This window comes from Aethalodelphis obliquidens, unplaced genomic scaffold (genome assembly GCF_003676395.1).
Source record: "Aethalodelphis obliquidens isolate GAN/ISIS:26980383/991018 unplaced genomic scaffold, ASM367639v1 scaffold23, whole genome shotgun sequence".
NCBI lineage: Eukaryota > Metazoa > Chordata > Mammalia > Artiodactyla > Delphinidae > Aethalodelphis > Aethalodelphis obliquidens.
This window is the reverse complement of record NW_020837967.1, coordinates 18,955,112-18,980,421: the sequence shown is the minus strand read 5'-3', so window position 1 is coordinate 18,980,421 and position 25,310 is coordinate 18,955,112. Positions and strand designations below refer to the sequence as shown.

Here is a 25,310-nt window from a genome sequence, read left to right as displayed (position 1 = left end):
TGTCTCCATAATACTCATGCTGGTGTCAGACTGGCCCTTTCGAAAATGATGCCTGTGAGCAGAAAATAGAAGCATGTCTCCATCCAGGTGGATAATCCTTAGAAGCTATAACGTGAGAGTCATTTCTCTGGGGAGGTACGAGAGGAGAGAAATGCAATTCTCTCTTTAAGAGGCAGGTCCAGCTCTCTCCTGGGCTGACATGTTTGGAGGTAGCTCTTAGAGGGGGTACACTATACTCTGAAGAATTCACCCAAATGTTCTCTGGTTGCAAGGGTTAATCGCCAGACTGGCATCACCCTTTGGATGCTCTGTTCCTGCGCCCACCTCCTACTGTTCTATCTGGTGGGAAGATATCTGGCCTGGTGGTCAAGACCCCTCAGTTTTAGCTCCAGGTCTGCAAGCTGAGTCGCATCACTGGGTCTGTTTCCTCATCAACAAGGCAATGATACAGGTGCTGGGGAATCTTGAGGTTGAGAGAAGCAGGAAAGGAGAAACAGGGGAGGGGAATGAAGCAAGGGGCAAGCTCATTGTAAAGCCAGAAGGGAGTCCTTCCTAAAAGGAAGAGTGAAAAGCAACACTTTCCCAGAAGAAAATGGTAGAGGGAGAAAATGCCAGTTTCTAAGTGGGTAAATCCCTGTCTGTCTTTGACTGTTGTTCACGTCAGCCAAAAGTGGCAGCTAGATCTGAGCAGACAACCAAAAGTAGTTTCCAGGGGCTTCCGTGGTGGCGCAGTGGTTGAGAGTCCGCCTGCCGATGCAGGGGACACGGGTTCGTGCCCCGGTCCGGGAAGATCCCACATGCCGCGGAGCGGCTGGGCCCGTGAGCCATGGCCGCTGAGCCTGCGCGTCCGGAGCCTGTTGCTCCGCAACGGGAGAGGCCACAGCAGTGAGAGGCCTGCGTACCGCAAAAACAAAAAACAGAAACAAAAATAGTTTCCAGCCCCGCCCCCCCCAGCTGAGGCCTCTGTCGCTTGTGTGGGGTGTGAGGTGTCCCGGGGCTCGTCCTCGTGTGGACAGCCCTAGGATGGCCATATGAACAGCCACGTTGACTGGGGGGAGAGTAGGGGTCAAACTCAACAGTCTGTATTTATCACATGCAAATAAACACCCAGTCAGCCACGCCAGCACCCCCCTTGAGACTGACGAGCTTCTAAATAACTCGCAGAAACAGACTCCCGCTCCTTGGGGCGCCCCATCGACCCTGGGTGCAATCTGAAGATTCAAATCAAAACCCAGCGCTGTTGCTGGATCCCAGTCCTGAGTAGAGGCGCCTCCAGTATCCTCGCCCACTCCAGTGAGCCCTGGGCCAGTAGTAGCTTAAGCGTTGATGGGTTTTCTCTGGCTTAAAAACCAAAGACTTGGCCAGGTTAACAAGAACATCGATCACCTGGGACTCAAAAAGGCCCATTTCTTCTGTCTCCCACTGTTCTTTTAAAAGCGTTCTTCCCTAGATGGAAACGCAGACAGCCCATGACTTCTCTGATCACTCCCAGGTAATACGGAGTCATGCAGTCACTTTAAGCAGCAAAGTTAATTTTATTAAGAAATGTGTCCGGTCCTTGATAACAACCAAAATTCCAAACTTGGTCTAAAGGTAAATCCTGCCCCCTCTCGCAGCTGGACTGCCTCTCTCTCCCCGTCAGCTCCTCTGAGGGCAGCTGGCAGCCCACTTCTCGTGACTTAGATGTCCACAGGAGCCAGGGGCAGTCTTAGGTGGCCCTTAACTGCAGGAGACACCTGTCAAGCTCTCCAGGCGACCCTAGCGAACCTTTTCTCACTAGATTAGCAGAAGGCATCGTCCAAGTCCCCCCCTCTGGGTCAGGGAAGCTGACAGCACACCTCTCTCCCTCTCAAATTCTCCCTCAGTTTCCCCCTTCCTAAACACTTCATACCCCAATGGAGGGTGAGAGGTTTCAGAGTCACGTAAACAGTAATGCTTTTTAAATGTAAAAAAAAAAAAAAAAGTCTAATTGTGAAAGTATGCATAACGTAAAATTTACCATTGGAACCCCTGGTAAGTGGTTAAGTCTTAGGTACATTCCCACTGTTGTGCAACCCATCTCCAGAACGTTTTCTTTGTGCAAAACTGAAGCTGTCTCCGTGAAACAATGATTCCCCAGCTCTAGCGCCTGGCAACCAGCATTCTACTTCCCTCTCTATGGATTTGATTCCTCTAGGGATCTCATATAACTGGAATCATAGACTATATTTATTTTTGTGACCATAGGGTTTTAATATCCAAACCAGGACACTTGAGAATGGAAGAGGGCACTGGTTAATGATGACGCCCCAGCGTCAGGCAAACCCGGGCTGCCCCAAGCAAACCAGGGCACATGGTGGCCTCTCGAACCAGGGTGGTGACCCGTGAAATGGGCTCTTGGCCCTTTTGTTTGTTTGGTTCTTGCCTGTCTTACTGGGTGGTCTGCTCACTGCTCACTTTAATGAGATTGATCACCGTGAAGTCGCTGCCAGTACGTCACCATCATATCCTGTGGCTCTGGCTCTGCAGTGGTGGCATCACCCACCGATGGCATAACTCCTGACCAACTGTGCTGAGTTAAGAACTGGGGCAACCCCAGAGATCCCGGCACCCAGGTCCTTCTGGCATTCGCAACAGGTGTTTCTGATGCTTCATGGGGATTTGAAAGATTCCTCGCCAATCCTGAGAACCTTCCTGGAAAGCGTACACTGGCACTGAGGGTGGTCCGTGGGTGGACCCAGAGCAGACCCAGCCTCCTTGTGATGGGTGCCCCTGTTCTGGCCTTTTACTAGGAGGTCAAAGAGCCAGGGGAGCTCCAGATGCCCGTCTCTCCAGGCCTCCCGGACCATAAACCAGCCCCCAGCCCTGTCTGTAACAAGGGTCAGGAACCACAGCTGAGTGAATGGCCCATGCACGGGCGTGCACACGTAGATATCTTTACTGATACATATTGAGCTGATGCTTGGAGCTGTGAGGGTTGAAAAACCATCTGAAACCCGGTCCCTGGCCAGGTTGCTCACATGGTGGTGGTGGAGAACACCCCCCGCCCCCAGAGGTGCCTCGGCCATGACAGCCCAAAGCGGTCAGTTGGCTCCAACAGAGCCCACCCCAGGGGACCCGGGAGGAGAGGTCTATAGGAGGACCATGCGACCGGGGCAGTGGGGGGCTGCTTATGGAGAAGGGGCAGCCCTGGGGTAGGGGGCTTTAGCCTGGACTGCTGGCTCCTTTTAAGTAGTTAGTTTTAGTGCGTTTTAACCAAAGAGCATCTTCTGATTTATGGTTAATGCAGAGGAGGATTTTTACCAGTCAAAACAGTGGAAAGGCCTCAAGGGAGCTCTTGACTACTCCCCACTTCTCCCCAAGCCCCACGCACCTACTTTCCTCTCTGGTCTTGCCTATTCCAGACATTTCGTGTAAATGGAATCATGGAATTTGTGGCCTTTTGTGCTCGGCTTCTTCGATTTAGAATAATGTATTCAAGGTTCATCCACGTTGTGGCATGAATCAGACCTTCATTCCTCTTTAAGGCTAAATAAGATTCCATCATTCCCTGGTAACGTCAGCATTTTCTGCACTAACATAGCAAGCACACACGCCACACAGACACACACACAAATGGTGCTTTGGGTTTTTGCACTTCTTGTGTTCCCTCACGTGAGTGTACGGCTCTGCCCCAGTTTCCTTCCGGTATCCACTCAGCTGTCACGTCAGTGAAGGCTCCCCGACTGCTTGATAAACAGTGACAGCCCCTGTCCTAGCCTCCCCAGCACCTGCTACCCTCTGACTTCCTCGCTGTCCAGTTGTCTTATTTGCCCCCCTGTCCCCTCCCAAAAACGTGCAGAGGCTTCTGTTTCTTCTCTAGCGCACGCCTGCTGGCAGTGCAGTGCCTGACCCGTGGTGGATGATAAATACTGGTTAAATGAGCAAAAGCAGCAGAGCAGAATATCTACTCGCTTGTTGGAAGCTCCCACTAATTTTGAGGTCATCTCCCTGTATATGTGTGTAGTGGCCTCAGAGATGGGATAGTGTAGCTCCTATAAGGAAGGTTGAAGAAAGCTCCCCGTGAAAGGCCAGACGTCTGTAAAGAAGGGGAGGGAGGAGGGAGGCATGAGAGCTTCTTACGGCTTAGATTTGTTGATTGGGGGGGGAGAAAGCATAAAATTTCCCTACCAATCCATCTAGACTGTCTCTTGATTTTATTTTTTGTCTCTTGGAGCGGAAGTACCCAAATTGCTACTAGTAACTATATGTGGAAAATGAACTGCAGGAGGACACAGACCATTGCACTATTCTAGTTCATCTGGACGCCTTTTCTTACTTAGAAGCAGGAAATGTTAGGCTGAGAAACCCTGCTTGTTGCATCCAGTAACCTTTGCTTTGTCTCAGGGAATCTCGGCTTGTTTCTGCTGAGCCATACGATACTGACGGAGCTCTGTGAGATTTTTTTTTTTTTTTTTTTTAATGAGCATGATTCAGAGGGGAAACCCGGGCTGAACTGATCTTTCCAAAGTGTGAACCTATTTAATACTAAACCCTAGCACAGCCAGAACGGTGTCAAGCTCTCACTCCCAGCGCCTGCAGGTAGGGCTGGGGGGACTCTACCAGGAGGGTCCTGCTCCGATCATGCCTGTCAAAGAGCCCTAAGCCAGTCGAGGCAGTTTCTCAGCAGAATGGGCATGCAGAGTCACTCCAGGTCTGTACTAGGATTTCAGCTCGAGCCCCTGAGCTCCTGGAGACCGTAACTTCCCCCATTCACTTTGGAGGAGAGTTGAATTCAGACAGAACTACCAGAAGAAGGAAGGGCTGCGGTTCCTGGGTTGCAGCTCTTGGGCTGGCCTCACTGCCACTTCCCTGTTGCCATAGCCTGTGCAGTTTAGAAAGGTATTAACAAGATGTGCAGGTTCAGGGGCTGGTGGTTCCTCATGGCACGGAAGTTACCTGAATTTTGAGCACCTAGGGGTTCAAATACCATCTCCCACCATTTATCATCTGTGTGACTTGGAGAAAGTAACTTAACCTCTCTGAACTTTGGTTTCCATAATCCCTACCTCAAAGAGCTTTTCGTTCATTCACTTATTCACTCAACAATTACTGAATGTCTAATATGCCTCAGGCATTGTGCTAGGTGCCAAGAAAATACCCTCAACAAGCCTAGAGTCGGGTAGGAAAGATAACTGAGTAAAAAAGACGTTTGTGACACAGGATGCGAATTGCTCGGCAGAGGGTAGTACGTGAATCTCTGGGAAAAGTAGCCCAGGTTAGGGCTGTTAAGTCGGAGGGGTGGGGGATGGGGACAGCAGTCATGAAAGGAAAGTGGTTTAGGGCAGGCTGCTGGGAAGTATCCAGTTCCTCCTCTGCCCCCACCCCTTCTCCCCCCAATTCACACTTCCCCACGTTGACCTGCCCACTTCAGGATTCCTCTAGGAAAATGGAACAAGGGCAGAGCTTGAAATAGGAGCAGTCCTCCTGGGAAGACAGAAATTCTAGAATTTCTGTCCTTATCTCTAAGAAAACATCCCCTCATGTTTCTTCTTTCTGGGAAGGCTAAATTGTGGAGCAGATACAGAACTGCTTAGTAAGAGGAACCCGAGAGAGAGAGATGACCGAAGTCAACCAGGGTGCCAGCTGCAGAGATGGCGGCTTGACACCGGCCTCCCTGCCCCTGCTGGCTGCGGCCCCCATCACAGAGCAGCCGGCTAGAGCGCACGTGGTCTCAGCAGCAGCGTGACTCGCAAAGCAGGCCTCCCGGCCCTGGCCCCGTGCCTCTCCGTCCTCCACACCCCCCGAGACACTTTCCAACCAGGAGAGCCTAGAGTTCACACCTGCTGTCTCCGCAGCAGTGGTCTGCCCCTCTCCTGGTACCCACAGCAACCAGGATCTGCAAGGCCTTCCCCTCCCCAGGAGGATGAGCCAACCCTGGAAGCACTGGGTAGTTTAAAGCACACAAGCTGCTCTTAAATAATTATTCCCATAGAGCCCTTGCTAGTTGACTAATTTTTTTTTTTGACTTCTGTTTTCCAGATAACACAGTGTAAGAGTATTGTCATTTCTTTTTTTTTAAGCTTGATTAAGCAGGGGTTTCGTTATGATTGTTTACCTTTATTTATGTAGAGCTCATTGCCAACCCATTCTTCCGCTTTCTACCCCATCTCTCACGGATTCAGCCAGCCCCCATCCGGGTCTCACTGTGATGCCGCACCTCTGGGCAGGGCCACCAGGTGTAAGACAACTGATAACTGCCAACTCCTCTCCCCCCCCCCAAAAAAATATAGAAAAATACAGGTTTCCCCAAAGTCCTCCAAAGTAGTCAAAACAAAAACCCTTCGAGCAATCCAAGAAGAGATCTTTGCCATTGCAAGTGGAATGGCCCATCATAATTCCCCACCCGAGACGGACCAACTGCTTCTCAGATTAATTCCTTCTCTGAAGCATCCCAGTCACTGAAGTCTTCACAGGTGTGATTAGCCTTGAAGTTTTTTTTTTAAGGGAAGGCTGGAGCCCAGAGAAGTGAAGCCACACCAAACTGGGCCACCATGCTCATTGCAAGAAAAACCAAAGCTGAACTCAGGTAACGTGCATCCCTGGCCAGCTTCTCCCTTTGGATACTAACCCGCATCCAACCCCCAGAGGCACACGGAGGAGGGAAGAAATTCCATCAGGAGGCCAAGGATAAGAAAGGAAAAACACTTTCAGCTTCTCTTGAAAGATTTTACATTTGCCAAAGCTTTATGGTCAGGTCCTTCCCAGAGAAAAGCCAAAATACACACAAGAAAATGATAGAGAGAGATACCCCCCCTAGGGAGAAAATTAAAAGGAAATTGCGTCCACTGGGGACAAATAAAATGGCCTGTTTTCTCCGTAGGCCTGTTAAATATCTGTGGTCTTCTTTCCCTCTGTCTTCCCCTAGTAACGACTCTGAAGCCAAAGGAAGCTAAAAGGTTTTTGATGGGTTAAAAAGAGGCCATCCATTAAAGGGTCAAGGCCCAGCGCTCTGGGCATCTGTCACGGAGTTAACCAATCAATTGAGAGCTCCTGTGGTCTGACACTGAGGGGTAGGCAGCCGGCCGGAAGAACATCTTGATTTCATTAGGTCTGGCTGTGCAGAAAAATTAGCTATTGTTTTCTTTGCTGGGTTATGTGGCCCTCTTGGAAGAAAATGGAAGCCAGGGAGCCCTCCTTCAACGCAGGTCCTGAGGACAGTGTTAGGATCACTTTGTGAGCTAATAATCTTTGGACGTGGATTGCCTGTCTTGGAGGCTCTGCTTTGGATCCCAGTCTGGCCCATTCAGTGCACTGCTGAGCTGTATCATAGGAGAGTACTTTCCTCTCAGGGTGAAGGTTGCGAGATTAAAAGTCACAGCAGGGGAAATTCCCTGGTGGTCCAGTGGTTAGGACTCCACGCTTCCACCACAGGGGGCACTGGTTTGATCCCTTGTCAGGGCACTAAGTTCCCACAAGGCGAGTGGCCAAAAAACATCATAGCAGGAAAGTGGTCCAAACTGACTCTGGTCAAAGGTGTGGTGGACCCAGGAATTGACCGGATAAGGATTGGAAGCAAAGAATCCGAAGAGAATACGTCAAACACCAACTCCAGTGGATGAAGAAGCTGGGTTAGGCTTACACTTGCATCGTGAAAAACCCAAGGAACAAAAACCATTTTTTAAAATGCCCATGGAACCATATTAGCCATCTTTAAAAAAAAAAAAAAAAAATGCACAAACCTGTACTTCGGGCTACGTGTTCAAAGGAATCCGAACTCTTTTACGTGTAGAGTAGCGTGTGAATGATGGCTGACTTGAGTGCTAACTACATACTGGGCTCCACTTGAAGCACTTCGTATGTATGAGTTCATCAATACAGCAGCCCTATGAAAGTAAAACTGGTGTTGTTTGGAGTTGTATTGCGAAGACGAGAAAAGAAAGACACAGAGAAATTTCATTGCCAAGGATACACAGCCAGTAAGCGGTAGACCATGTGACTTGGAAAACCATGCTTTTAGTCAGGAGAACAGTCTGCTCCTTTATCTGCGGGTTCCACATCTGTGGATTCAACCAACTGCAAATCGAAAATGTTCAGAAATAATTTTTAAATTCCAGAAAGTTCCAAAATGCAAAACTTGAATTTGCTGCGTGCCAGCAACTGTTTACATAGCATTTACATTGCGTTTGGTGTTGTAAGTGACCTAGGGATGATTTAAAGTGTACGGGGGGATGCGTGTGGGGTATATGCAAACACCACTCCGTTTTACATAAGGGACTTGCGCATCCTCAGATTTCAATATTCGAGGAAGGTTCTGGAACCAAGCTCCTGAGGATGCCGCGGGACAACGGTATTCTGTACTGTCTCCCATAAGTAGGAAATGTTTAACACAAGCTACTTTATTTTTAAATTCCAAAGAGTAGCAGGGTAGCATTCCAAGGATTTACAATGCTGACCTTCAACCCGTGCTTAGGATGCAGGAATGCCCACACACATGCCCCTCCTTTTGCGGAAAAGGAAGCCAAGATAAAGAGCGACTTACAAAGTCAGGACTATCACCGAGGCCTCCTGATTTCCAAGTCAGGGTTCTCATCCCTAAAAACGATGAACCGAAACCCAGGAGACTCTCAGCGATGGTCATGAATATTGATTCTGAAACAGAAGCACGAGACCTATCTTCATAAGCCGGTGGGGTGCCTCCCTAGAGTTTTAAAAGCCTGATCCAGAAACCAGAGATGGTTTTAAACTCCATCATGAAGTTAGTTCCTATATCATGGATACAGTCTGCTTTGTGTATGTCACATCCTCCCAACTAGGTTGTAGGCGCCTTACACATATAAACGTATGTGAGGCGTCATGCCCTTCCTCTGTCCTATTAGCATAGGTACATGTAAAGTATATGTTACAACTTGAATATTTGGAAGGGGAATGGGGATTGGTTGTTACCTAAACCCCCAGGGCCTTGTTTCTCTCTTTTTTGAGCATAAGGTAAAATGTATTGAATATCCAGGCAACCGATGTAAAAACCTCTGACATATGCTGTTAACCCACTAAAAACAGCGCCGCTTCTGTTGTTCCCTAGAACTAGTTCTTGCGTGACCGTAAAGCCTTATCAGGGGACACCTGATAAAATTCTCTGACCGTGCAGGCTTGGGGTTTCTGTGTTGTGCTCCCATTTTAATTCAAGTCCACCCTGTTGGGGTTGAGTGATTCCTTTTGTCCTGTATCCCTCACGATGTGTGGCAGCTCATTTTTATTTGCCGAATTGTATAAATCCACCTGGAGATGAGTGAGTGACAGCCCTACTTCCAGAGGGTGAACAGAGCAGAAATGAAATCAGGAAGTGGGTTTTTTTAGTTGGTGTGTTTCTTCCTGAGTTCGGAGGTTATTCCTGGCTGTGAGTCCGATTCTTCTTACGAGAGAACTCCTTGCTGGTGTTTGGAAGGCAGACGGCCAAGAGCCTTTGGAGAAGTGATCCCTTAAACATCGGCTCGAAACAACTCTGTTCTTATTCATCGTCGGGTCCTCCTGGTGTGTTAGAAAGAGCCCAGGACCGAAGTCCCAAGAGGGGGCCTGGCACCAGCTACTTATTTAACCTCTGCCCCCCACCCCGGGCTTGCTTTACCTATGGGAGGTGGGGACTGGCCAGATGGCCGCCGGGATTCAGTATAATGGTCCCTCTAGAAGCAGCAGGAAGTTACTCAGAGAGGGGTCATTAAGAGGCTTGGTGACTCAGCCTCAGAGACAGGAGGAAGACGAGGCTCCCCCAAGTCCTGGTCAAGAATCAGAGCCACTAGAGCAGGCTTCCTCTCAAGCCTTTATTTCCGCCTCGCTCCGAGAGCTCGCCCATCACCCCACGTGCTGTGCTAGCACCCAGTAAACACTGGCTGTGGAGGAAGTGTCAGGGATCCAAGGCCCCTCTGCCTGTCCCCGCTGTGCCCTCACCCGCTCAGAAAGAACAGGACATGAGTCCTCCTTGGCCCTGACCTTCAGCGTACACAGGATGTGGGAACCTGGCAGACCAGCTAATAGGATCCAGTAACCTGGCCCTGCTCATTAAGTGTTTTTAGTGCGTCCTGCTGCACTCAGGGCTCAAAGGCTCTATTTATTAGCCAGTCTTGTCTGCTTTCCATGGATAAATATCTCCCATCTCGTCTTTTATACGTTATGACATCGGGGCCCGGAAAGGGGAAGTGGAGGGCCTGTGATCGCTTGGGAATCACACATCTGGGTCAGAAGCCACGAATCCACGTCCAGGACCAGCCATGGTCCCAACCATGGCGACAGGCGCGCTCTCAAAACCGCTTCTGGATGGTTTCTCTCTGTTTCTGTTTTCTAGGCAAGGCCAAGTTATTAAGGCTGTTCTTAATCATGATTCTTGTTTGTCAGTCCCTGATGGAAAGCTACGGGTACTGAGGCATCTCTGTATGGAAAACCAGAAGAACCCAGGTCTCTAAGACAAGAAAGGAGTGATACGTATTATCGTTTACAGCCTGTAAAGGAAAGAAAATCCAGTGTGTAGGACAGAAAAGATGTGGCTTTGTACTTCCTACCTAGAGTCACATTGCTGCTTGTTTGTAAAAATCATTCCACTCATAAAGTTAACCATCCTTTAGTGAGTAAGAGCTGTTCCCACTAACTGGGGAACCTATGGGGAAAGGAACATAGTTAGAGGTTAGAGTAATGGGCCAGGTGCCCTCGATTCCTATTTCTGGTTCCTTCACTGACTTGCTGTGTGTGGCCTTAGGCATTTTCCTCTAATTTCTCTGGGCGTCGTTTTCCCCAAGAAGAAAATTTCCCACTTGGTCTTCTTGGGGGGGATACTAAAAGATCAAAGAAGAGACTTTTTTTTTTTTTTTTTTTTTGCGGTACGCGGGCCTCTCACTGCTGTGGCCTCTCCCATTGCGGAGCACAGGCTCCGGGCGCACAGGCTCAGCGGCCGTGGCTCACAGGCCCAGCCGCTCCGCGGCATGTGGGATCTTCCCGGACCAGGGCACAAACCCGTGTCCCCTGCATCGGCAGGCGGACTCTCAACCACTGCGCCACCAGGGAAGCCCGAGACATCTGCTTTTTAAAGATGCCCAGATGAAGTGCATGAGAAAGGCCTTTTTCATAGGTATTATTAATAAGCCCTTTGACTACTGCTAGACCGTGTGTTTGAGCTTTTAGGTACCTCCTTGGGCAGAATTGGCCATAGAAATTAGGCAAAATCCTAAGGGCTCTAGCCCAGTTGTAACCATCATTGTGTGTCCGGTGAGTCTTTATGGGGTGTCTTTAGCTGGTGGCCGGGTTATGATGGCTGTACTGAGCCCGGGAGGCTCCCCCGCAGTGACACAGACGATCAGGGGCCGTCCCCAGAGCAGCACGTCGGAGCCCAGTGTACCCTGTTCATAAAGGGAGGCCCGGTCAGGCGTCTGCTCTATATCTGCTTGTCAGCGTCAGCGGGGAGGGTCTGGTAGGTAGGGTCCCTGTGCCCACCATCAGCCCAGCTTGGTGCATGGGGGCGTCCAGCTGCCTTCTTCCCCCTGTTCCCCAGCACCTCCTGTCTCCCCTAAGTGGGGGGCAAAGGACAAGGCCATTGTTCCCTCATGAGCACCTCCTTTTGGGTTCCTGGGACCTTCCTGTCCTGGAAAACTGCCTTCCTTCCCTCCCTCCCTTCCCAATATTTCATTTGAAAAAAAAAAAAAAATCCCTGCCTAGAGCAAACATGAGGCAAAGCCACTGCTCTACCCCCTGCTGGAAATGTCTACAGACAGTACATCCTCCTGGGGAGATGCCAGGAGCCAGGCCGTCAGGGTTCAGTGCCGAGAGCAGGGATCTGGGCGGTGGCAGCAGGCAGAAGGGCCGCAGCAGAGACCACATGGTTTTGTTTCGGCCCTTGGCAGACTTGAGGCTCTCCACACCAGCAGCATGGGGGAGCATTTCCGGGGAAGATCCCTGGCGTGTATTCTGTTTTGCAAAAAGTCGGGGAGGGAGGAGTTGCCAGGGAACCAACCCCCTGAGTGTTGGGCTTTGGGGTTTTTCACCAGGTGGGGTGGGGGGGTGGGGCTTCCAACCCAAGGCCCAAGAGAGGTGCTCACAAGCACACCCACAAAGAGAAAGCTTGTGGAGGTCTGCCCATCAGATGCACCTTCCCCCAAGTGCTGCCCAGCCCAGGACAGTGCCCATGGCATTAGCACCGGTCAGGACCAGTGACATAATCTGCAGGACCGGGACAGAATGAAAATGCAGGGCCCGTTGATCAGTCTTATTGAGAATTTCAAGATGGAGACAGCAGAACGTTAAAAGTGAGCACGGGCCCCTCAGGTCACACACCTGTGAAGCGGGTCCTGGCCAGGGCTCTGCCTTACCTGGGCAGGTGGGTGCAGCACAGGGGCTGCGGGTCGGGCTCAGGGACGAGCCATCTACCACTCAGCCCTCTCTTCAGAGGAAAGGGGGTGTGGGGGTCAGGGCACTAAGTCTGTACACTCCCTTGAAGATTTCCAGGATGAAGATCATCAACCTTTATTGTCTTAAACCCTGACAACAGAGCTTGAGTTTAAAAAAACAAAAAAAATCTTAAGAATTATTTCAGTTGTTCTGGAGTTAATCTCCTTTATTCACCAGGATTTGGGAGAGGTAAGAACAACTAGGAATTGCACTGAGATCTGAGTTCACTGAGCATTTACTTGGTACAGGTACCGTGCCCAGGATCTGTTGCCTCTACCTTAGAGGAGCATTATTGCCATTTTACGGATGGGAAAACTGAGGCTAAAGGAAATGCTGTCACTTGCCTAAGGTCACACAGTTTGGGTATGGGGGAGTCAGGATTCAAATGGATGCAGAGTCCAGAGCATGTGTCTGGCCACGTTGTTCTGTGTACTACTTCCAGGTTATAAGTTAAGGAGCTGTGAGTTCCCGTGCTTTTGTGTCTGTAGCTAAGTTCAGGTGAACCATCTGTATATATCTAACAATGGGGGGGTCAGAGAGGAAATTTTCACATTTCACTGAGGGATTTAGCAGAGCAGAGCATCAGATAAGGGCATAAGACTCAGACCTGGGACTCAAGTAACCGACTACACAGGTGGCATTTCATCTGTGATCTGACACAAGGCTATCTGAGCTCATGTAGGACTTGCTTTCCTTGGAACTGACCTGAAAGGAGAAAAAGAAGTACAGTTTTCCTTGGACTTCAGATCAAAATGTACTCTGAGCTGGGAACAAAAGAGGTAGCTCTGGAATCAGAAAAAAACCATGTCCTCCTCCCTATTAGTCAGACAAAATAATTGTAAAATTCTGCAGAGCAGGTTGTGAGAAGCATGCAGCCATTCTAGAAACAGTTTTTATCCCAGCCCAGTTTGACAAAGGGGTGAAGTCCTCTGGCCAAGCCCCGAGGAGCCTTGTCCTGGGTAGAGCAGGGCCGGGTGGATGGGACACAGAAATTGTCATCTTGAAGGAGAAAATGTGAGCAGATCAGAGAGAGTCAGGGGCCCCAGCTGAGAGGATGCCGGGTCTAGGATGAGACCCTAAAAAGCATTTGCCTTAACTGAGTGGGTGAAGAAAGGGGGGATCAGGGGAGGAATCAGCCTTTCCCAGGATGAAACTCTGACCCTTCTTTGGGCTCAATAAACTCAAATTCTCAGTCTACAGAAGGGGCTACAGTATGCATCAAATATAAATATGAATGATACGGGCATAACTTGAACCTCTTTTGACATTTCTCCGAGAGTTTAAGTAACTTCCTTTTTCATCCAATGAAAGGACCCCCTTCCAGAGTAATGCTGCAGACTTGATTACTCCCAAACCTCTTAGTTAACAGGCTCCCTCGTCCCAGGAGGATTGTCCACCAGAGCCAGAGGGGCCCATCAGGCCGTGCCAGGAACTCTGTTTAGCTCCCACTGTTCAGAACTGCCTTCATTTCACTCTCTGCCTCCCTGAGCGCAGCGAGCTCCAGGGTGCAGCGCGTCCTGCCGGCCCCAGGGCTCCTGGCATTCTTTGTGCTGCAGAAAGAAGCCGGGCTTGATGGGCTCACATTATTATCTTGAGTTGCCTGCCCCCAAATAGAGTGCTAGCCGCCCCCCGCCCTTCTCGGGGAAGCTTCCCCAGCCGCCCCCAGATCACCAGGGCGTGTTGGGCTCTTACACATTCATGGGCAGGAAGTAGAGTCCCGAGGGGAGGCTGGGAATGTGACCGCCTTCCCAGTTCGGCACTGGAGGCAGGAAGCTCGATTCAGCACCGCAGGCAGATGGCTACTGCTCCCTCCCTGCGTCAGCCCGCCCTCCTCTCCCCCCACCTCCCCCTCTCCTTGGAGGGAAAAGTCTGCAGAGCTGGGAACTGTCTTGGAGAATTCAACAAAGGCCAAGCAGAGCCGGGGAACCACTTGAAAAGAACTTGTTTTGTTCCCGTTGAGAAGCCTGCAGGAAAATCCACAGCCACATTGCTGGGGTTTTGAACTGAAGAGCAGCGTGTGTGTGTGTGTGTGTGTGGCGCGCATGTGCGTGTGTGCGTGTGTGTGTGTGTGTGTGTGTGTGTGTGTGTCGAGCAAGAGGCATGGGAGGTGCAAACAACTGTACTGTTTGAGCTTTGATAAGGAAACTGCGAGCTGTAAGCTCAGCGGCAGAGGGAGGACTACAGCCGTGACCCGCCCACTCCTGAACTTCAACTGCATTGTTTTCTGTCCAGATATTCCAATGGAGGCAGTTGGAAAACCTGTATTTCAGAGAGAAGAAGTTTTCTGTGGAAGTTCATGACCCACGCAGGTAAGCTAGACAAGCCCTTTTCTTCTGGGAGCGTGTGGCCTCGCCAGCATGTTACTTAAATTACTGTTTCTGTGCTGTCACTGTTCATGTTCATTTGTGGGGGGGGAAGAGGGCGGTTGATTGGGAGAATAGAGTTCAAATAAGACAGTAGAGCTTTGTTTGGTTCTGTGTGTTGGGAAATACAGTGGGTTTGTATGTGTGTGTGTATGCGCGTGTGTGTGAAATTAGCAGTTCCATGGTCATCTCATCTGGCTACACGTATTACTTGCTCGGACGTGTGGAATTGTCTTACAAGCCAGGGCATTTTAGGAAAGATTTGTAGCACTTCAGAACCATCACCAAATTAAAGTGAGCCGTGGTCTGAATCCTTCTAGAAAGTTTTTGCCAGAGAAGAGCCTGAAGGATGGCTTGTCAGAGCTTCTGAGAACGTTTCAGGTTGAAGAGTGAGCACAGAAGGAACCTACAGCTGAAAGAGTTGTGCTAAGTTGTTTCATTCCGTGAGCTGTAATTTTAGGGTGTTCGCCATGGTGGGTAGATGTGAAAGAAATACAAGTCTTTTTCTCTCCACCTCACATTGTATCCCAGGGAGCGCTCATGTCAAAGTCAATGCTCTCCAAGTCCAATGCCAAACAATAGGGTCCCATTTTGGAATGCAGCAAGCCCTGCGTGGAAGGTTCTCGGGGCAGCATGTACCGTGGCTTTTCCTCCCTTTGTCTGCTAGTCCTAGAGTTACAGGCAGCCCAGAAGCGGCAGCAAAATTCCCTAAAAACAGACCTAATGCTCGAGAATAAATCGCTTTCAATAGGTCCAAAAGGAGACTTAGAACAAGAAGGTAGCCCTGGGAAGACAGTGAAAAGATCAGGCCCTGTGGAGGAGTAGATGTGGATGTTGGGTGCTGTCCATACCCCAGCCCTGGTTCGGGAAAGAGGGGGTTTTGGCATCAGTTCCTCACACACATGGCTTCTGGGCGCTCAGACAAGCTGACGTGCCTCCCAGAAAGCTCTCGGCATGAGAATAAGATTTTGCCCCATCAGAGGGTGAGGCTTGTGCGGTGATGTCCGTTCCTGCGGTCAGTGATAACCCAGGAGGACTGCTGTGCCGTTTGCCTGGCCACGTAATCTGCTTGAAACAGAACTCCCGTGTAGGGTGAGAACTCCCCCCGACACCCCATGGTTACCGTGCAACAGGCAGGCGGAGAACGTCTTAGAGACTCGTGTCTCGTTGTCAGGTGATGATAGAGAGCGTTGGCAGTATAACAGCCTGTGCAGCGTTTTTCAGGGTCCTGTGATGAAGGGGCTCAGGATCCAGAGACCATGTCTCTGCAGAGCAGGAATGCATTGATTCAGGCCAGGCAGGGGGGCAAGAGATGCTGAAAGTAATGTCCCAGAATGAATGTTGCCACAATGGGTCAGATGCAGAAAGCAGCTGATTGACAAAATAAAGACTGGAGATTGGATGGTCTAAGAGGCTGAGCGTAGGACTGGAGACAGACTCTCCGGGCCTGTGCTCTGTTGGGAATTCTGCTAATGCAGAGGTACCTTGGACACATCCTTGAGTGAGTGGGCGGCGGGGGTGTGTGTGTGTGTGTGTGTGTGTGTGTACTCGTCGTGTTCTTTCTGTGTCGGGGTCTATTGTCCTATTCGTGATGTAATTCTAAATTCCCTTCCCTTTCCCAAGACCCAGGGATATTGGAAGGAGTCCAAACCTCATTTTACTATCATGTGGGCTTTTAGCCTATTAAATGAAAGTGGTCAGTCTCACATTTGCTGAGTAGCTCCTATGTCCAGGCACAGTTACGTGTCCTGGGGTATAGAAGGAAGCCCTGAAAGAACTTATAGCACAATTGGAACGACAGAAGAAGGAACTTGTTGTTTATTAAGTGTTTACTGTGCACAGTCACTGTTCTGAACACTTGGACAGTTATCTCATTGGGTCCTCTCTATAACCCCAGAAAATAGGTACTAGTATTCCTGTTCTACTTGGGAAACAGGCACAGAAGAAGCAGAGTAACCGGCTGCAGGTTACAAAAAGCTAGTTAAGGGGTAAAGACAGGATATGAGCCCAGGGAGTCTGGCTCCAGAGCTTATGTGACTTACCGCCATGCTATACACAGACAGCGGGTGCCAAGTACCAGATAGCACGGCCTGTAAGTGCTGGTCTGGGGAGGCTTCTTGAGAAGGAGAAATCTTAGCTAAGGATGTAAAGCTCAAGGTGGGCCCTCAGGGTGATACAGATGTCGGGCAGGTGGGCCTAAGAGAGAAGTGCAGGCGCCAGAGGCAGTCTGAGCACAGAACGTGAGCACGGCCCCTCGGAAAGCAGTCCTCTGTCAGCCTAGAGACACGCAGGGAGAGGAGAGGGGAGACGAGGAGAGGCCAGAGACGTGGCTTCCTTGATGGCAGCGGTGGAGACCCAGGATGACAATGCCTTTAAAGGCACCTTTTCCAAATGCTCAACAGGGCAGGCAAAGGGGATTGTTCCCGGTTAGCTACTTAGTTTAGTGGCCAAGCCCGTGTCTCCTGGGGGGTTGGAGCCCCGCCTGGCGCTGCAGTAAGCACTCCTCTACGGCCTCCTGGCCTTGCTCCAGTTAAACATGTCGTCCTGCTGCTGTTGCCTTGTTTGTTTGAACACAGAAGAGTCATCTAATCAACTGTACTGTGTTGGGATGGTTCAGGGGTCATCCCCTCCCCCAAACCAGGAAGGAAGCCAGGAGCAAAGTTATAGGATGGCAAGTGTGGTGCAGAATCGTGTCCTGAAGATGGACATCCTGGGACACTGCGAGGACAGGGCATGGCTCGGCTGTCCCAGAAGATGCTTCCAGATTTGCTCTCCTGGACCGGTGTCCTAATGGATACCCAGCATTGTTTCTGCGGTTCTCTGGGCTTGGCGAAGCAGAAGGAGTCGTTGGGGTGGGAAGAGCCTGAAGCAAACAGTGTAGAGAAGAGAGAAATTCATAATCGGGCGGGAGAAACACTCTGAGACCATCTGATTTAGGTGCTCCTGGGAACTCCCAGACCAGCCAGCCTCTTCCCTCCCCTCCCCCGCCTTACCTGAAAAATACACCTAGCCTGGCACTGCTCTCACTACCGCCCCTGAAATACATTTCAAGTTACTTTTCCTTTCCAATTCACCTTTTCTGGGAGAAAAATAAAAAATGAGTTTACTCCCAGGATCAGCCATTGCCATGGAGGCCAGAGTGAGTATTCAGATGAGTTTCTTTTTACGCGTGCAGAGACCATGGGGGTTTCCTCCTTACTCTCTTGCCGGCTCCTTTTCCATTATTTTCAATTGTGTGTTCCTTTGTGAGCTGGCATTTTCTCTTAACTTTAGTTATAACCAAAGGGAAGAAGAATACTCTGCTTAGAATCAGTAGTATTAACTAACCACCAGATTTGAATTCCTCCTTAGAAGTGGGTCTGGAGAACACCTACTGTTAAATCTTGAGCCCCCGGGAGAAGGTGATCGGAGCAGCTTCTAATCTCCTTCCAGGGGAAACTTGCCATGAAAATAATATGATTATTCACAAGTCCTGACTACCCCAAGTTTCATCTAAATGAGATAGCTCAATCTTGAACACACATTGTTCTTCTGATGTGCACATAAGATACCCCCAACCTCACCCCACTGTCCCATCGCCTTGCCCTACACACGCATACGCACGCACATGCACACACATGTATGGCAACACATTCTCAGATTTCACTTGCAAAATCATGTACCCATCCTATAAAGTATACTTCACTGAGAACATAATCATATAACTCTTTTTCCCCTTGATTCCATTAATGTGATGAATTATGTTGGGACCATTCTTTCCCACCTTCGGTTTAAAGTCCGACTGCCTCTCTGCTCTGTGCATGCGTCCTCCACATCTCCTACAGACGTGTATGTGGACGTGGGTAGTAGGTCGGCATTGGCCGGGCTCATTTCTTTCTGCCTCTCCTCTCCTGATTCTTTATACCCCACCCGCCCTCTGAATATATTTGAAATTGATAACCAACTTGCGAGGAAGGTTGCGTGCGAGTAATGTAAGCAGTTCTGATTGCCTTAGATGCTGTGGCAATTAGAGGAGAATTTACTCGTCCTTCACCGTAGGCAGCTTTGCCTGGTTAATAAAGGACATTGTCAAAGGCTCTTCCTGTCTCTGAAGTTTGTCTTGGCCCAGTGCCAGGAGCTGAAGATCAGAAAAGACCATCCTGTGACCTAGAATGACCTGTCTTATTCCAGACAAGGCAGAGGCTTGGCCAAATTCTGAACCCTAAGGAGCCAGTAAATTAAAAGATTAGCATGGTTCACGGTAGCCAAGATATGGAAACAACCTAAGTGTCCACTGATGGATGAACAGATAAAGAAATTGTGGTGTATATTCACAACGGAATATCATTCAACCTTAAAAAAAAAAAACATCCTGCCGTTTACGACGACATGGATGGACCTGGAGGGTATTATGAAGTGAGATAAAGCAGACACAGAAAGACAAGAACTGCATGATCTTACTTATAGGTGGAATCTAAAAGAGTCACGGAGGCAGAGAGTAGAACAGTCGTTCCCAGGGACGCGGAAGTAGGGGAAATGGAGAGAGATGCTGGTCGAAGGGTATACAAAGTGGTAGTTCTATAGGATGAATAAGCCTAGAGATGTAATGTACAGCCTGGTGACTGTAGTGAATAACACTGTATTATATACTGGAAATCGGCTAAGAGTGGATTTCAGGTGCTTGCATCACACACACACACACACACACACATGCACACACGATGGTACCTATGTGAGGAGAGGAAATGTTCTTTAGTTTGACTGCCGTGATCACTTCACTGTGTATGTGTATCAGTACGTCAGATCATCACGTTCTGTACCTTAGATAGAATCAACGTTTATTTAGAGAATAAAATGAAAAGATGGCCTTTGCCAGCCAGTTTCGTGTGTGCGTGCACGCGTGCTCATCTGTCACCTTTATGCCGGAGCTTTTAGGACCCAGTGGGTTCTCGGTAAAAGCTGTTGACTGAGTATCCTAGGCCCTCGTCGTAAACGTGTCTGACCCTTCTGATTCTTGCTCTCCCAGGGCTTCAGTGACAAGGAGGACGTTTGGACACAGCGGCATCGCAGTGCACACGTGGTATGCGTGTCCAGCACTGATCAAGTCCATCTGGGCTATGGCCATTAGCCAACACCAGTTCTATCTGGACAGAAAGCAGAGTAAGGTAAGTCCCTTTCCTGGGACTGGGAGGGCCTATGACAAGACCAGACCTTTCACTGAGCTGTGAGCAGACGAGGGCCGTTGTCTGGATCTCGTAGCTGGGGGATTAGGAGTTGGATGGCTGGAGAGGCCCTGCATCCCTTGCTCTGAGATGTGCACAGGTGAGACTGGCCTTTTAGGACTATAGGAGGCAGCTCCTGAGATCAGCTCTTGAAGAGAACAACGTGTCCTTGGCAACTTGGTCAACCACGGTCAGAGCCACTCAGACCGTTTGCTGCAGCCAAATAGGGCCCTCTTGAGGAATTCCCCCGTGCTTTTGAACCTCAGGAATCTCTCCTGGAAGTAAGCAGTCCTTCTGGGTGTGTAAAAAGTGGCATATTGGGTTTTTTTGGGGGTTTTTTGTTTTTTTGTGGTATGCAGGCCTCTCAGTGCTGTGGCCTCTCCCGTTGCGGAGCACAGGCTCCGGACGCGCAGGCTCAGCGGCCATGGCTCATGGGCCCAGCCGCTCCGCGGCATGCGGGATCCTCCCAGACCGGGGCACGAACCCGCGTCCCCTACATCAGCAGGTGGACTCTCAACCACTGCGCCACCAGGGAAACCCTGTTTTCCTTTTGAGGAAAAAAAAAAAAAAAGGAACCATTTGCAACTAATAGACACCACCTACCGGTTGAGGATAATTGCTGTGAAAACCCTCCAGGCTTTTCCAACTGCCAACTCCATTTCTTAAAATTGCAAAACCGGAAACATTATAATAAAAAAAAAGGCAACAAGTCTGTTTCCCTAAGGTAGACCTGGAGCCTCAGGCCATAGTAAACAGTCATCCTCCAAGGGAGGTTTGACCCAGCCGAAGGGTATACAAAGTGCCGTGCTTCCCTTCCCTTGCCTTCCCCGCACAAGCCACGCCCATTCATTACCCCTCAGGTGAAGAGCCGTATCAAGATGGGCTCTGCATCTTTCTCAGGCTCCTGCTGGCTTGGGACAGGTGGGGAGTGGAATACAGAACTGCAGAGGGAGATGGACCTTGGCCCCCAGTCTAGTCAGTACCACCACCTGGGGGAGGTTTTCTCCCATCCCGTGCGTCCTAGAGAGAGGAGGAAGTGGCAGGACCCTGGGCTTACTGGGCCCAAGACTTATTGGATTGGTGCCCTTTTGCATCCTGTGGCTTCCTGTTTTGCCTTATATTCCTTCTGAGTAGAGTTGCTCCTTCCCTGGCTTGGGGGGAGGATTGGGAGGAGAGAGTTGGGCTTGAGCGGGAGGTAAGAGAAAGATAGTAAGAAAATAGGACAGGAAGCAAACAGTCCCTCAAGTCATGATTCAGTTTCAGTCACAGCCTTTCCCACGTAGGAGTCACGTTCTCCTTCATAACACATTTTCTCTTCTCCTAAGTCTTCTTCCTCCCCCCGTTTGGTCATTTTCGGGGGGTGGATGGGCACAGGGTGGAATATTTTTGTTGCCAGGAATAATGAGAGCATTCTGCATCACTCCTGGTGATGGTGGGCATTGGCACAGGAACCTGAGGCCCGATTCGATCCAAAGAAACGAGGCCAGAACCTTCTGACTCATGCTTTAGATTGAGACAGTGGGTGGGTGTCAGTGTTTTGCCCTCCAGTGGCAGGAGTTGGAGGTCAAAACCTGAGACCATTGATTCTGTCCTCCGTATTGTTTGGCAGTGCGTGACGAGGGGTAGAGAGTCTGACAGCCCACCTGAACCCCACTGCCAATTCCTCTTGCAGGCAGACACTACACACACTGATTTTGAATGGGGAAGAGAAAAAGCCTATCTCAGCCTAAGGGTGGTATATTAGCTGTTAGAACTCTTCCTCCCTCTGCTGGCTTTTCACATTAGAGGATCTGTGGGGTGAGGCAGGAGGCCCATCCTTAGGGCTCCGCAACCCTGTTCTCAAAGATGGTCTTCCTGTGCAGCTGGAGAAGCCTTATTCAGCAGGCTTACAGGTCAACCCATGGATGTAACAAGGAAACCTCAAAAAGTAACTGTCATAGATCACTTATTAACAAGAAGTATCTCTCAAGAGACCAGACCAAATGCTCGCAGCAATAGGGAGCTCTCAGCTCAGCCACCCCTGGGGGACTGAAGGACATGCACCTACCCCCAGGAGCAGGAGAATTTGCCCCAGATAAGCTCTGGATACTCACAGTGCCCGGATCCCATGTATTTCTTTTCTTTTTTTTTTTTTTTTAAAGAAGATGTTGGGGGTAGGAGTTTAGTAATTTATTTTTATTTATTTTTGCTGTGTTGAGTCTTCGTTTCTGTGCGAGGGCTTTCTCTAGTTGTGGCAAGCGGGGGCCGCTCTTCATCATGGTGCACGGGCCTCTGACTATCGCGGCCTCTCTTGTTGCGGAGCACAGGCTCCGGACGCACAGGCTCAGTAGTTGTGGCTCACGGGCCTAGTTGCTCCGCGGCATGTGGGATCCTCCCAGACTGGGGCTTGAACCCGTGTCCCCTGCATTAGCAGGCAGATTCCCAATCACTGTGCCACCAGGGAAGCCCGCCCATGTATTTCTTATTGGAATCAGTTGCTCAGCCTGTGGTGACTGGTGAGGAACGGGTTCCCCCATGGGGAGGTCCAAGGACTCTGCCTTCTGGTTCTGTGACCCCGGGCAAGTCTTTCCTCGCTCCTGCTTGCTTTGCACAGTTAGAGCACAGCAAAGGAAATTCCTGACCAGAATCACTGATCAGTCCAGTGACACAGTGTTGGTGAAGTTGCTTTAGGAGATGTGTGCTATCTCTCACTATTATCATTACTAATGCAACATACCGTTCCCTGGCCGACACCTGTGTGTAAAGTTTGAATTCTCTAAAAGTTCCCCCCAATTAAATCAGAGATGATAAAATTCACCTTAGGAGTAGTGTTACAACACCTTTCATTTCTGGAATGTTCTTCAGACAACAGTGATGTGACCCATCTCCAGTGGGCAGGATGGTTCAGGGTGAGTGATGGCTGGCAGGCCTGGAATGGAGTGTTTCCAAATATTTCTGAACAGCCCATGTTGGCTGGCATACTGGCCATTGCTTCACACTCTACTGTATCAGGCCGTGTCAACCATTCCTTTCTCTGAAGTGCTTCAGCAAAGCCCAGGCCTCCCGAGGGGTGCTCATGAACCCCAGAAACAAGTGCAATCTAGTGGTTGGAGCCAGCGGGGGTGGGTAGCTGAGAAGCCTAGTGCTCTTCCCCTGGCGCTTGGACATTTTCTTCTTTCAGGGTCCTAGTGTAAATCACTTAGAAAACCTGTCTCTCTGTCTCTGTCTCTCTCGCTCTCTGTCGCTCTCTGTCGCTCTCTCCCGCTCTCTCTTGCTCTCTCTCGCTCTCTCTGTCTCTGTCTCTCTCTCTCTCTCTCTCTCTCTCTCTCTCTCTCTCTCTCTCGCTCTCTCTCGCTCTCTCTTGCTCTCTCTCACACACACACGCCCGCCTGCCCGCCCACCCTCCATCACCAAAGACAGAGCGGAATGAGGCAGTATTGATCCCTTTCTGGCAGCTCATTTAGAATGAGAGGCTGTGCTGGCATCAGTCACATTTGGTAAATTATATCCACTGACCCCAAAGATCAGAAATGTTGTCAGCTAGATCCTGCCAACGTATGTACCCCAGAGCCAAGGAATATCTTGCAGAGTTCGGAGGAAAATACTTGAGAGCTTAAATTGTTGAGTTACTGTTCCTCTGAATTCAGATTGAGAACTTGAGTTGGGCCCCAGTCCAAACATCTTTCCTTCTTCTTAATCTTTTTTTTTTTTTTTCCTGATCCAGTTTGCTATTCTTCATTCCATCTAGATCAAAAGCCAAGTGAAAGCATGTCAGGGCCAATTAAACCTTGCTTACAGAATACCCATAATAATACTTAGAACAGCAAGACCCTCAGAGCAAAACATCCAAAGCTTTGGAGGCTCTTTTGCTTGGGCACAAAGACTTGACTTTATAGGGAGAGAATCTCGCCATCAATTCATCTCTTAGTGCTCTCTCCCCACCTGGTCTGTTCAGTCACTGTGATATTTCCTTTCTAGAGAGAAGCCAGTAATTTCCTAAAGCTTCTAAGAATCTAGTCTCCCTTGGGAAGTGTGTCTGTTGTCCTTTTTCTGTGTTTTGTTTCCTGCCTCCGAGATTGGTGTGGCAGGGCTGGAGGTGGGGTGGGGACAGGTCTTCCTTGAGATTAATGAGATCCCCCCAAATCTCCCATTGAGTCATTCATTGAACCTCACCTAGCAAATTCCTGCCAGGCCCTGATTTATATCCTATTCCTATTCCAGTGTCACTGGCCTTGATGTCTAGCATCTGATTTCGTCCTGATATCACACCTCCGTGGTGTGGGTTTTAACAGCTCCATTTGACAAACGGGGATCTCAGTATCAGAGAGGTTGAAAATCAAGGTCAAACTGTGATTCACTGGGAAGCGCCAAGATTTCAGTCCAGATATTTCTGATTTCAGAGCCCAGGTCCTTCCCCAGGCTGCAATGGTCTGTGTCTTCATGAGTTATGCTTGCAGAACTGCAAGTGTGGGCTTCTGTTGGTAGAGCCTGGGCCTTGGTAGAAGAACAGTGTTGAAAGAGAGGAAGTGATGGGTTGTGCTTTGCTCAGAGGATAAAACTCAGCCAGGTCGATGCAACTGATACGCTGTGTCGAAGTGAAGCAGAGGCGCTCCTGCCTTCTACAAGCCAGAAAACCCTGCGAGGCGCTGGCAGCTGGGATTGTGTTATGAGCAAGGAAGCCCTCACCCCAGGAAGGCAGCCTCGTTCTGAACGCAGGGACAGAAGTTGAGGTCAGAGAGGAGACATCAGTCAAGGAAGGACCAGTGAGATAGAAGAGGGTGAGGACGAAAATGGGTCAGACCCGGTGAACAAAACAAGCAGAAAGTCTCAGCATTTCCTATGCCCCTCAGACTCTCATCTCATTCACGTGAGGAAAGTACTTGGCGGTCAGAAGTCATGGTCTTTCACCAATTCTGGCATCAACACGGAGGCCAGAGGAAGGGCAAGGCCTCTGGGTTCAGACAGACCCTGCTGGACCGCTGTGGGCACCTGGGCTCAGGATGTGAATAAGAGGCAGCCGGGCACTGGTCTGCCCGTCCTCCGTGGCTTCTCCTGTGTGGCGGACAGACCTAGTCTCACACCAGTGAACACGCATCCAAACCTCAGTTGGGACCCTCCGCTGGCTCCATGCGTGCACCCCTGCCTAATCACCAGTGGCCACAGAAAGATCGGCACATGGGGCTTCCCTGGTGGCGCAGTGGTTGAGAGTCCGCCTGCCGATTCAGGGGACACGGGTTCGTGCGCCGGTCCGGGTAGATCCCACATGCCGCGGAGCGGCTGGGCCCGTGAGCCATGGCCGCTGAGCCTGCGCGTCCGGAGCCTGTGCTCCGCAGCGGGAGAGGCCACAACAGTGAGAGGCCCGCGTACCGCAAAAAAAAAA

The 25,310-nt window shown here is 50.0% G+C and overlaps 1 protein-coding gene across 4 annotated transcripts in view; it reads left to right on the top strand.

Annotated features, from left to right (window-relative positions):
* Positions 1 to 25,310, top strand: part of FRMD4A (FERM domain containing 4A) — a 299,962-nt gene that overhangs the window by 223,320 nt on the left and 51,332 nt on the right. For all 4 annotated transcript variants that reach the window (XM_027121910.1, XM_027121911.1, XM_027121912.1 and 1 more), the window contains 2 exons: positions 14,620 to 14,696; positions 19,756 to 19,894. In XM_027121910.1, the coding sequence (XP_026977711.1) occupies positions 14,620 to 14,696; positions 19,756 to 19,894 (216 nt within the window). The remainder of the gene's footprint in view (positions 1 to 14,619; positions 14,697 to 19,755; positions 19,895 to 25,310) is intronic.